The sequence below is a fragment of the Moschus berezovskii genome, chromosome 26, assembly GCF_049115385.1.
Source record: "Moschus berezovskii isolate FMDL1 chromosome 26, NW_MosBer_1.0, whole genome shotgun sequence".
Taxonomy (NCBI): Eukaryota; Metazoa; Chordata; class Mammalia; order Artiodactyla; family Moschidae; genus Moschus; species Moschus berezovskii.
The window spans coordinates 25750655-25764515 of record NC_142485.1 but is presented as its reverse complement, the minus strand read 5'-3'; the positions used below and the strand labels follow the sequence as shown (position 1 = coordinate 25764515).

The following is a 13861-nucleotide window of genomic DNA, read 5'->3' as shown; positions in this document are numbered from 1 at the left end:
ACAGCAAAGTGACTGAGTTATATATATATATATATATATATATATATATATATATATGTATGTTCATTTTCATAACAAATGCCCTTTTGTTACCAAAAGCTAAAGCAACTGAAATATAATAAAGGAAATGTATAGATACCCAACTATTAATAAGTGTTGGTTGGGCCTGGGGAAAGAGGGTCAAAAGGTACAAACTAGGAGTTATAAAATACGTATGTCATGGAGATGTACAGAATGGAGACTAAAATTGAAAACATTGCTTTTTTACAAGTTGCTAAGAGAGTATATCTTAAAAGTTCTCATCACAAGAAAAGAAATTTTATGTATGGTGACAGATGTTAACTAGATTTATTGTGGTGATCATTTTGCAATATATAAAAATATATTGAGATATATATGGTGAACCCTGTTGTACATCTGAAACTAATATAATGTTATATGTCAGTTATATGGTAAAAAATGTCAAATTAGATTTCAGATGGTAAAAAAAAAATTTGTCTTGGGAATTTGAAGCCTTTAACAAAATTTAGCAAGGTAAAATACAAAAAAAACATTGTAATGGCTTCAGAAGCTTAATTCAACTCTTATTTTTTAAACACTTTTTCAAAATATTGACAGATGCTTCAGTTCAGTTCAGTCGCTCAGTCGTGTCCGACTCTTAGTGACCCCATGAACCACAACACGAAAGGCCTCCCTGTCCATCACCAACTCCCGGAGTTCACTCAAACTCATGTCCATCGAGTCGGTGATGCCATCCAGCCACCTCATTCTCTGTCGTCCCCGTCTCCTCCTACCCCCAATCGCTCCCAGCATCAGAGTATTTTCCAGTGAGTCAACTCGTCGCATGAGGTGGCCAAAGTATTGGAGTTTCAGCTTTAGCATAAGTCCTTCCAATGAACACCCAGGATTGATCTCCTCTAGAATGGACTGGTTCGGAGAAGGCAATGGCAAGCCACTCCAGTACTATTGCCTAGAAAATCCCATGGATGGAGGAGCCTGGTAGGCTGCAGTCCGTGGGGTCGCTAAGGGTCGGACACGACTGAGTGACTTCACTTTCACTTTTCACTTTCCACTTTCACACATTGGAGAAGGAAATGGCAACCCACTCCAGTGTTCTTGCCTGGAGAATCCCAGGGACGGGGGAGCCTGGTGGGCTTCCGTCTATGGGGTCACACAGAGTCGGACACGACTGAAGTGACTTAGCAGCAGCAGCAGCAGCAGAATGGACTGGTTGGATCTCCTTGCAGTCCAAGGGACTCTCAAGAGTCTTCTCCAGCACCACAGTTCAAAAGCATCAATTCTTCGGCGATCAGCTTTCTTCACAGTCCAACTCTCACATCTATACATGACCACGGGAAAAACCAATGTAAATATATTATTTCAAAATCTATGTCCTTTTAGAAACACTAAAGTTAGTCTCTTTGAACCAAGAAAAGATTTAAGTCTGTCTCCCTATGTTTGAAATAGTGTTAGAAATGGAATTAACCATTCAATGAGAAAAACAGATAAATATAAAAGAAAGTATATATATATATATATATAACAAGGAATTTAGCCAAACAATGCTACTCAGAAAATAATTTCTGTAGAGTTGTAAATTGAACGTCTTGATAACCAGTTAAAAATGTTTAGTTTCTCAAGGAGCCAAACATAAATATTAACACTTAGCTGCTGCCCAACTTTGGCATGAGAGATAATTTGAAGAACAAAAATTTTGGTGCCACAAAAAGAGTACCTATATTTTCATCCTGAGTATAAAAAACAGTGCTTAATAATTTAATTTACATTTCATATTTTTTCCTTAGAAATAACTTATTAGCACAGGACTAGTTAATACTAAAACTCCCCCTAGAAACTAAGTAGGCAAGCAACTTAATGTTTTCTCCAAAGATATTAATATAAAAGCTTCATTTCTTGATTTTATAAATAATTATAACTTAATGGTTTAAGAACTGATATTACATAATAAAATTGATTAGCATAAAAATCCTAGAAAGAGAATGAAATGTTAAGGATTCAAGAAATGGTAACTTCAAAGCAGTGAGTGATAAATGAATACATATTTCAGTAAGAACTGGGAAGACACATGCTATGATGTCAGGCAGGAAAGCGAACCTGTATCTACATATGTTGCAGTGGAAGTTCTGGATGGTCAAGAATTAAAAGAAGTTTTTTGCTCTTCTGTTTGTTTGTATAAAAGTGTATAAAACAGGATATAAAAGGCAGGTATTTACCAGTATGTAGGACTGATGCTAAAGCTGAAACTCCAATACTTTGGCCACCTCATGCGAAGAATTGACTCACTGGAAAAGACTCTGATGCTGGGAAGGATTGGGGGCGGGAGGAGAAGGGGACGACAGAGAATGAGATGGCTGATGGCATCACCGACTCGATGGACATGAGTTTGAGTGAACTCCGGGAGTTGGTGATGGACAGGGTGGCCTGGCGTGCTGTGATTCATGGGGTCGCAAAGAGTCGGACACGACTGAGCTGCTGAACTGAACTGAGGTTTATTAAAATGAAGAGTTAGCAGATAATGGGCTTGGGTGAATTAAGTAACATTTTGTTAAGATTCCTGCATAAATGTTTATTTTTAGTTATGTAACTATTACATCCCCACCCCATCTCTACTTTCCAGAATGGGTTGGAACAGAAGCCTAGGTTCTTGTCTCGGAGTCTGCCATATATAGGCCCTTCACATCCTTGAACTTTGCCTTGCTATGGAGGGCCACTGAGAGGATTTATTAACTGTCTATTTTTTTTAATTCATTTATTTTATTTTATTTTGGTAATTAATTTATTTTTTATTGGAGGCAAATTATTTTACAATATTATATTTGTTGGTTTTGCCATACATTGACATGAATTCGCCCCAGGTAATTCATTTATTTTAATTGGAGGCCAATTACTTTACAATATTGTACTGGGTATGGAGAAGGCAATGGCAAGCCACTCCAGTACTCTTGCCTAGAAAATGCCATGGATGGAGGCTCCTGGTGGGCTGCAGTCCGTGGGGTCGCTAGGGGTCGGACACGACTGAGTGACTTCACTTTCACTTTTCACTTTCACACATTGGAGAAGGAAATGGCAACCACTCCAGTGTTCTTGCCTGGAGAATCCCAGGGACGGGGGAGCCTGGTGGGCTGCCATCTATGGGGTCACACAGAGTCGGACACGACTGAAGTGACTTAGCAGCAGCATTGGTTTTACCATACATTGACATGAATCCGCCCCGGGTGTACATGAGTCCCCATCCTGAACCCCCCTCCCACCTCTCTCCCCATCCCATCCCTCAGGGTCATCCCAGTGCACCAGCCCTGAACACCCTGTCTCATGCATCGAACCTGGACTGGCGATCTGTTTCACATATGATAATATACATGTTTCAATGTTATTCTCTCAAATCATCCCACCCTCGTCTTCTCCCACAGAGAAAAAAACAAAAACAGTGTGAGAAAAAAAATCTGAAACAAATACAACAAAATTTGAACATATATTTCATCTCAATTATAGATAAAATTGCTTATTTTATGTGCACTTTTCTTATACTTGAAATGTTTTAGCTTTCAAAATAAGTAAATAAATACAGAAATGATTATTGTCAGAAAAAAATAAAATGTCTGGCTGCGCTGGGTCTTAGTTGCAGCCTGTGGGATCTTAGATTTGTAAATTGTAGATTGAAGGTTCTGCCCAGGGATGGAACCTGGGTCCCCCGCATTGGGAACCTGGAGTCTTAGCTACTAGACCACCTGGGAAGCCTAAGTATTTTTAAAACACAATATTTTAGTCATTTTAGAAGTGAGAATTATCAAATATTAATACAAATATGAGTTGTTTAACCATGGAAAGCTACCATAGAAAAGGAAAGCCCTGTTCCTGTTTGTTTAGCTTAAAGAATATTGAGTGTATTTTCCCACTGGTTTTGGGGACATGAATACTGAGGTTTCTTTACTTTCCTTCTAGGAATCACTGTTTTCTTCCTTCAAAAAAATTTGAGAAAGTAGTTACCATCCATAAAATGGTCTCAGGTTTGTGTCGGGAATGCCTGTGAGAATAAAGAAATATTTATTTTTTTTAGTTTCTTATGACTTTATTTTTTCAGATTTACATCTGATTATTTAGGCTACTCATTTTAAGAAGTTAAGCAGCTTGCTTTCCTCTTTTTCCAATTCTGTTTGATATTTAAAGTGGCTGAGACATTTGGAATGGTTCCAAGATGGAACAGTTTTTCTATATAAAATAGATTCCCAGGGCACTTGACAGAAAGTGAGCAGTCACTTAGCACCTTAGATGGATTTAGAGTATTAGCATGTGCGTCTTAAAAATTTTTTTCTTTAAACCATATAACTGCTTGAAGGGGAAAAAGAAACAACAAAGCTTGTATTTGATAGAAAACAGAATAGTATAGTCAAGAGTATTACACTCAGGGCTTCCCTGGTGGCTGAGTGGTAAAGAAGCCACCTGGCCAGTGAAGGAGACCCAGGTTCGATCCCTCGTCTGGGAAGATCCCACAAGCCACGCAGCAACTAAGCCAGTGCGCCACAGCTACTGAGCCTGTGCTCTAGAGCCACCGCAGTGAGAAGCCTGTGCAGCAACAAAGACCCAACATAGCCAAAAATAAAAATAAATAAAAGTATTTTATGAAGAGTACACAACATTGTAAATCAACTATAGTTCAAAATAAAGTAAAAAAAAAAAATTCTTTTAAGTATAGTACCTTAGCAGTGAATTTAAAGATCAGGGGTTAAATGTGAGTAGATTTTCACTGTATCAGTTCAGTTTAGTTCAGTTCAGTTCAGTCGCTCAGTCGTGTCCGACTCTCCGCGACCCCATGAATCACAGCACGCCAGGCCTCCCTGTCCATCACCAACTCCCGGAGTTCACTCAAACTCATGTCCACAGAGTCGGTGATGCCATCCAGCCATCTGTATATGTGGTGATTTATCAGGGATTAAGCAGGGAAAGGAGAGGAAGCTGATAGGAAACATATAGGAAGAGGGAAGGGCATTAACAGTTCAGGCATTTGTGTGTGTGTGTGTGTGTGTGTTTTCAGCCAGCCTGAATCAGAGCCTCCAGTCAGGGTACTTATCACAGCAGATTTCTGTACCACTTTACCTGAAAAATTAGAAACCGTGAAGTCAGCATTATTTTTCAAAGTATTCATGTTTCTGGATTGGTCAATCCATCTGCTTTATACCCCTCACTCTCTGCTGCATGTACATCCTTTTAAGTCAGAACTAAAGCCGTCATCTGTGGTTCTAGTTCCAGACATACAGATATCCAATTAATCCCCATTTTCATCCATATGCTTTTCTTTGTAAACATAACTGAAGCACTCTTTTGTGGCTTCTCTAGTGTTTAGGGAACCTAGATGGTGTTGGTTAGGAAAATGAAGGTCACGTGTTTTCCTACCTATATCCATTCCTTTTACAGTTGAAAAGGGCAGACAGAAGAGTCCCCGAAGTCTGTGCATCCAGACCCAGACGTCCCCAGATGTGCTGTCCTCTGAAAAAGCACTTGAGTTGGCTCAGTATAAAAGCAAATGTACGAAGCAGAGTGGAATTATCCTGCAGCTCAAGCAGCTTCTTTCCCTGGGCAACACCAAGTTTGAGGCATTAACAGTTGTGGCTCAGCACCTGCTGTCTGAGGTAAGGACACAGACACTCTAAACAGCCTTCTCACTAAGGTGGGGGTGGGGCGGGGAGGGTGGATAGGATGTGCAATGCCCATGTTCCTATCTTGTAAATATCTTTAAGTGAATGATCAGTAAGACTGGGGCTTCCCAGGAGGCGCTGGTGAAGAACCTGCCTATTTGCAGGAGACATAAAGAGACTGGGGTTTAATCCCAGGGTCAGGAAGACCCCCTGGAGAAGGGCATGGCAACCCACTTCAGTATTCTTGCCTGGAGAATCCCATGGACAGAGGAGCCTGCTGGGCTACAGTCCACAGGGTCGCAAAGAGCTGGACACGACTAAAGCAACTTAGTATGCAGCCAATTATGCTTTTGTCAACTGACCCGATACCTAGAGTCACTGTGGAGTCTAGATTTCTAGAAATCTGGGCTTGAAACATTTCTGAGCTCTTCTCTTTCTCCTCTGGAGTCTCTTAGACCCACAACAGTGAAAATATAATTGCCCGTTCAACTACTGTACACCTCTAGACTATATTAGCACTGCTGATAAAAAAATTCATCAGCCGATCTAAGAAAGAAACAGAAAATTGTACTTGAGCCAGACTGAGTACTTTAACCTGGGAAGAGCGTCTCGGAAAGGTCGGAGAACTGTTCCACACCTTGGAAGTCGTGTGCATGTTTTTTGAGACATGCTTGACAGTTTACACAATCCAGGTTTGCAAGAACAAAGTGGTAGGTCATGAGAGCCCTCACAGGCTCTCAGGGAATGTTATCTTTGAGGAGTTGTCTTGCTGGCGCTAGAATGGTGCTCTTTATAATGGCTGAGCAGGTATCTCTGCTGATGGGGGAGGTCTGGCCAATGCCTAAGGCAGATACGCAATACACAGTGGAGGAAGAGAGAAGGCCAAAGGACCCAGAACATTTTATATTTAAACTTTTCTTGTCTTGCCATACAATAGGACTTTTATTTCACAGCATTAACTTTTGTTTTCACTTCATGTTTTATCGAACTATGTGTAGCTTTCCATATCACACAGTGAACTTAATGGTTTGAAAAATGAGAATGATTATGGGTCAAATTTTTGAGATAACTCTCAGTCCAAGGATTCTTCAGAATTTTCATCCATTCCTAAGATGGTGTGTGGAACAACGAACATGAACCAGATTTTCTTTGCTTACTGACTTCTCCCCGATACGCAGATGTCAGTTCAGGAACTAGTTAAAATTCATTGAGAAAACCAAGTTTCTATGAACATATGCCACTGGCATAGCAACAGAAAGTTAATTATTTAAGGGGAAATACTGGGATGAGAATGTAACTTGAGCTCTCTAGATACTTTCAAGTCACTGTTTCAAAAACAAGGACACATGACGTCTCAGGAGGAAAACTGTTCAGTTTGCCTGTTCTGTAGTTCAATTCAATCCAGCAAACCGACACTCATTTCTTAGGCTACTCTGATGTGATCACCTGTCTGGGGCAGGGGAGACAGAGGTGAATGAGACTTGTTCTGTGCCTTTGACAAGCTTCCAGGCTAGTAGACAGTTTAGATCAGTATTTAGTGAACATTTTACAGCTTTGTTCAAATATATATATATATATGTAAGTGATAAGTGAAAGTGAAGTCGCTCAGTTGTTTCCGACTCTTTGCGACCCCGTGGACTGTAGCCCACCAGGCTCCTCCGTCCATGGGATTCTTCAGGCAAGAATACTGGAGTGGGTTGCCATTTTCTTTTCCGGGGAATCTTCCCAACCCAGGGATCGAACCCAGGTCTCCCGCATTGCAGGCAGACGCTTTAACCTCTGAGCCACTGGGGAAGCCCTATATATATATATATATTTTTTTTTTTTTTTGAGGGACTTCCATGGTGGTCCAGTGGTTAAGACAATGCTTAACCTGCTTCCAATGCAGGGGGCATGGGTTTGATCCCTCATCGGGGAACTAAGATCCCACAGTGTAGCCTATATATATGCACACACACACACACACACACATATATATATACACACTCTCTCTATATGCACTGCTGCTGCTGCTAAGTCACTTCAGTCGTGTCTGACTCTGTGCGACCGCATAGACGGCAGCCCACCAGGCTCCCCCGTCCCTGGGATTCTCCAGGCAAGAACACTGGAGTGGGTTGCCATTTCCTTCTCCAATGTGTGAAAGTGAAAAGTGAAAGTGAAGTCGCTCAGTCGTGTCCAACCCTTAGCGACCCCATGGACTGCAGCCTACCAGGCTCCTCCATCCATGGGATTTTCTAGGCAAGAGTACTGGAGTGGCTTGCTATTGCCTTCTCCGCTCTATATGCACACACACACACATATATAGATGTATATGCGTACATATATATATTTATAGATATCTATCTCTCTACATATACTCTATGTGTATGTATATATATACACACACATCTTTTTTTGAGATGGAGATGTAGACATTTATCTAGCTTTAAATTACAGTAGCAGACAGTATTTTTCTGGGTTTTGGTGCATGTGTCTAAATATTTATTTACACAAATTTATCCCATTAGAGTTGTCCTTCAGGAACATTATGCCACTGATCTGAACAATAAAGTGTTACACAAGTAGGATAATGTATATGACCCACTAAAGTGTAGTGAGTAATTAAGATGGGAAATTGCCTTTGTGGTAAATACGGAATGATTAGACACTGAGAACATATCTATGTCTTTCATTTCTAAGTGTCCTTTAAAAAAATTTAAAACAATACTTTCAGGTATTTCATAAACACTGTTTTAAAAAAAAAACAGCTTGGGCTTATATCCTGTATGTCTCTCTATCAGTTGTCTTCCCGCGAGCTCAAAAGAGTAGATATTTTAGTCATTGTTATAAAATTCGGGAACAGAGCTAAATTCTTTCTCAAGGCAACTTAGCAAGTCAGTAATAGGCACACACTAGAAGAAAAATCCTATTGTTTCCCTTCTGCGATACCCATGGCATTTAGCTACTATTACTTCACATTTTTCTTATCAGGCTGACAAAACCACTGTGGTGTATTCAAGACATATGATAGTTTTCTCTTAGTGGAAGAAGAAACAGTTGTAAGAATTGAATAAGCTGTTCAAAATTTGTATACATTGTAACCAGTGATGGGAGAGCATGAATTCTGATTTCTGGTTCTATGCACTTTTTACTTTACCGCTCAATATTTTATGCTATTAGACAAAAAGTTTAAAATGTATGGGTTAAATTCTGTTTCATCTAATGGAAATCTGATATTGTTATTAGAATCTTGACTTAACAGTACCACATGATTTTGAGTTAAAACTCATTTATCTTCAATACTTTTGTTTTTCTTTATTATGTAAGAAAGGAATTCGAGAGTTGGTTTATATAACCAAGTAAACTAAATTGGAAAGTACATAATTATTAAATGTAGGGAACAATTTGTCCATGTAGAGATAAGCCAATTATTTACTTTACTATATCCAGCCTAACAACCCCACGTTCAACTCTTCTGGCTCCTTTGTCTCCCACATGAAAGCAATCAAGTCTGATGAGTTGGTTCTCATCCCGCTGTGTTTCTCCCCTTCCTTCATCCTCTCTTTTCCATTTCTACTGGTGCCAACCTTGTTCAAACCTTGGATAAACTATCTTCTAGATTATGATAATAACTTGTTAACCAGTCTTCAGACTTGCACTCTTTCCCCTATAATCCATCTCAAGCAATGCTAGTACATTAATTTTTTCAAAGCACTCCTTCATTGCTTCTCCATTGTCTATATGGCTGACCTGCCCAATATGGTAGCCACTAGCTTGAAGACACCATTGAGCATTTGAATCATGTTATTGTTATTCAGTTGCTAAATCATGTCTGACTCTTTGTAACCCCATGGACTGCATCACGCCAGGCCTCTCTGTCCCCCACTATCTCCTGGAGTTTGCTCAAATTCATCTCCATTGAGTCAGTGGTGATTTCTAACCATCCCATCCTCTGCTGCCCCCTTCTCCTTTTGCCCTCAATTTTTTCCCAACATCAGGGTCTTTTCCAAAGAGTCAGCTCTTTGCATCAGGTGGCCAAAATATTGGAGCTTCAGCTTCAGTCCTTCCAACAAATGCTCAGGGGTGATTTCTTATAGGATTGACTGGTTTGGTCTTGTTTGATTTGAAGTATAGCCTTGCTGAATTGAGATGTGCAGTCAGTATAAAATACACCTGGATTTTGAAGACCATACATTAGGACTTCCTCGGTGCTCAGACGGTAAAGCATCTGCTGACAATGCAGGAGACCCAGGCTCGATCCCTGGGTTGAGAAGATCCTCTGGAGAAGGAAACAGCAACCCACTCCAGTACTCTTGCCTGGAAAATCCCATGGACGGAGGAGCCTGGTAGGATACATACAGTCCACAGGGTCACAAAGAGTCGGATATGACTGAGCAGCTTCAATTCAATGAAATATCTCATTAATAATTTTTCTATTAACTGTATGTTGAATTGATAATTTGGATATACTGGGTTAAATAAAATATATTGTCAAATTAGTTTAACTTTCAAACTTAAAAAATGTGGCTACTAGGAAATTAAAACTACCTGCATGGCTCACATACTTCTTTGGAATGACTCCAGTATGTAACAGGGAATATAAAATTCTCTCTATGATTTGGCAGAAGCTGCCCATTTCAGCCTTCCCCTCACTGCCTCTGTGCTCCAGCTGTATAATCAGGAAGGTAAAGGAGGAACAGGAAGGATTTAACATGTGTTGAGTATTTACTAAGAACCAGACATTCTCACTTATTAATAAGATCCTCTCCAAAAACACAAGTTGGAGATTATAAATAAGAAAATTGAGCCATAGAGCTGTTGAGTAACTTGACCATCATCAGAGAGCTGATAAAAGAAGCACCAGGACTTGAACCAAAGGCTAGGTCACTATGAACTCAGAATCCCCTACAGGGACTTCCCTGGTGGTCCTGTGGCTAAGACTCTGAACTGCAATGCCGGGGGACTGGTATACTGAAGCTGAAGTTCCAGTACTTTGGCCACCTGATGCAAATAGTCAGGGAACTAGATCCAGTGTGCCACAGCTAAGACCCAGCACAGCCAAACGAATAAGTAGTTTTTTGTTAAAAAAAAAGAGAGAAAGCCATGTCCATCACCTTGCTCAAATCCTCTACAAACTTCCTGCCCTTTTTCATCCTTTGTTTAATACCATTAGTGGGTTACCATCCTTCTCCCTAATACCGATGTGTTCAGATCTTCCTTTCAGCAGCATCCCATTGCTACCTGGATTTACTTTACATGGATTCGTTATACAAATTGCCAGAGTTAAAAATGCAAATTCAGTAATGAGGCCGTCCTGCTCTCTGCGCCCCTCGGTGAGCAAAGGCACAGGCATCTCCCTCCACCTGTGTTCTCAGTCCCTCTGTGCCCCACGTGGCATGCCCCTGCCACGCTCCATGTGGTCCTAGCGTTTGAAGATACTTTCCTCCCACATGACTTGGCCCCTAAACACAAGCCAAACATTCTGTCAGTTGCTCAGCTGCAGAAGGATTAGATCCAGTACCAGAGAAAACATTTCACTGGGTCGGGCACCCTGAGAGATGCTTTCATCCACAGCAGGGCAGACTCTGTGAGCTTCATGGCTCTGTGTACTGTCTGTGAATTTTATCTTACCTCCAATTTTTTAAGGTCCTAATGCCCATATATTGTGACTCCATTGAATTTCTTTAAATTCAACTCAGAGACACTCTTTTATGAAGACTTTCCTGGTCCTTCTAGTTCTGGGGTTTTTTGTGTGTTATTTATTTTTTAATTAAAAAAAATTTTTAATTGAGCTCTAAGTGCTTTACAATGTTGAGTTAGCTCTGCTCTACACTGTGAATCAGCCATATGTATACATATATGCCCTTCCTCTTGAGCCTGCCTCCAGCCCACGCCTCACCCCACCCCTCGAGGTCATCACGGAGCACCATAGCTCTGTTTTATCTCCTCTCTGGATTCTGGGAGCACGTCCTTTTCCCTGGCACACTCTACTTGTTGTTCAGTCACAAAGTCCTGGCTTGACTCTTTGCGACCCCATGGACTGCGGCACACCAGGCCTCCCTCTCCCTCACTGTCTCCTGAAGTTCACCCAAGTTCATGTCCGTTGCCTCGGTGATACAATCCAACCATCTCAGCCTCTGCTGCGCTCTTCTTTTACCTTCAGTCTTTCCCAACATCAGAGTCTTTTCCAATGAGTCGGCTGTTTACATCACCACTTTGCAGCTGTTTTTACTTTTTAAGATAGGAAGCTCCCTGAGAGCAGAATCTGTGTCTGCTGCTTTCTTAGGAAACCACCCGGCTGCTGTGGCAGTGCCTTATACATAATAGACACGGTGGTGCTAGTGGTAAAGAACCCGCCTGCCAGTGCAGGAGACACAGATTTGATCCCTGGGTCAGGAAGATCCCCTGGAGGAGGAAATCGCAACCCACTTCACTATTTCTGCCTGGAGAATCCCATGGATGGAGGAACCTGGCAGGCTACAGTCCGTGGGGTCACACAGAGTGGAACACATCTGAAGGGGCTTAGCAGGCAGGAATGTGTATCTGAATGAACAAACAGGGCAATAAAGAGGGTGGAATCCCAGATGTAAGGTGAGACTTGTAAAGTCTTCACACAAATGTTCTTTGCTCTTTTCTAGCTCTTTATAATCAATCAGCAAATATTTGCAGATTGCCTAATGTGTACAGGGCACTGTTAAAAATATAGTTGGGAAGGAAAGATACAACAAAGGGGGAAGTTAAGCATTTTTTTCCCCAAATTTTTACTTAACCTTTTGGTTCTCTTATACCCACTATAGAAGTGATTGATATACGGATAGACAGAGATCTGCATATACATATCTATCTTGTTATTGCTAAGTTTTTCTAAATAGCTTCAGAGCATTAAATTATATGTAAAAGTGGTTGGAATCCTAGAACTATCACTTATCCATTTGTTGCAAGTCTCTTTAATGACTATGGCTTTACCACTTTAGTAGTAGACATCATTCATTAGATATCATCATCATTTCCCCTGGAGGAGAGAGGGCATGGCAACCCACTCTAATATTCTTGCCTGGAAAACCCCATGGGCAAGGAGCCTGGTGGACCCCAGTCCATGCGGTCGCAGAGGCAGACACAACTTAGCAACTAAACAACTACAACAATCATTCATTACAGAGTAGAAGTTCTAATGCTTGTCTCATGAATCTGGTAATCAATACCACCCTTTCTGTTTCTCAGAGGACACACTGTTGTTAGTTTTAGTTTGTTCTGATTCTTGGTTTATCCTTGCATGGCTGTTAAGTGTTCTGTGCATACAGGCCAAGTGAAGGACAGTGTTGATGGCAGTAATCCCAATTTTTCCATAAAAGTTTCCAGCTACAACCCCCCACCCACCCCCACACATCTGACCAGTTATTCAGTGTGCCTCCAATATTTTTGAAAGTGGAATCTAACCCAAAGTGACACCTAAACAAAGATGAATTTTGATTGACACTAGCACTCTAAAAGTAAAAATGTCTCAGACTCAGAAAAGTAGACACAATTCATTGTGGGGATGGAGGAGGTCAGAGAGAGCCTACATCTGAGCCATCAGACCTGGCTCTTTGCTGCAAAGTCCCTTGTGCTATTGACTGCTCCCAAGCTAGCAAATCGAGGCTCACCGATGGGATGACAGCCAGAGACTAAGTGCCTGTGTCCCGGGGACTCATAATTAAATTATGGTGAGTTCATTTTTTTTCCCCCTTGGAGCACTTCATATCTGTAATGCATGAGCATAAAAGCATTTTTTCCAACCAGATTCCCACCTCTCTCTCCACCCCCCCCCCCACCACATTGTGTGAAATTCTGCATGTTACAATACAAAGAGAATCTTGTTATCTGGACCATAGAAGTCTAAGACAGGAACACTGATATATGAGCAGGTAAACAAAAAGAAACAGGCAATCAATATCTAAGTGACAAAATCCATTTTGTCATCTACAAAGGGTAAATGTCTTAAAGGGCAAGCTCCCAGGAGAGTCAGACAGAAACTACCACTGAGCACATGCTTATCCTTATTCGGGCGCTGTGGTCGGCGTTTCACGCAGGATCAAAAGCCCTTGGTTTTTCCATTATCCACTACCGTGGTCCCTCATATGAGGTCGTCTGCCTTGACTTATGGGGCCTGGATGTTTTAGCTCTACGTAGCCCCCAAGCTTCTTTCAGACATTGTACCCATGTCTTCAGTTTTTTCCTTATTTTCCCCA

At 41.1% G+C, this 13861-nt stretch overlaps 1 protein-coding gene across 4 annotated transcripts in view; it reads left to right on the top strand.

Annotated features, from left to right (window-relative positions):
- Nucleotides 1-13861, top strand: part of MTUS1 (microtubule associated scaffold protein 1) — a 183972-nt gene that overhangs the window by 137629 nt on the left and 32482 nt on the right. For all 4 annotated transcript variants that reach the window (XM_055416490.2, XM_055416492.2, XM_055416491.2 and 1 more), the window contains one exon: nucleotides 5434-5648. In XM_055416490.2, the coding sequence (XP_055272465.2) occupies nucleotides 5434-5648 (215 nt within the window). The remainder of the gene's footprint in view (nucleotides 1-5433; nucleotides 5649-13861) is intronic.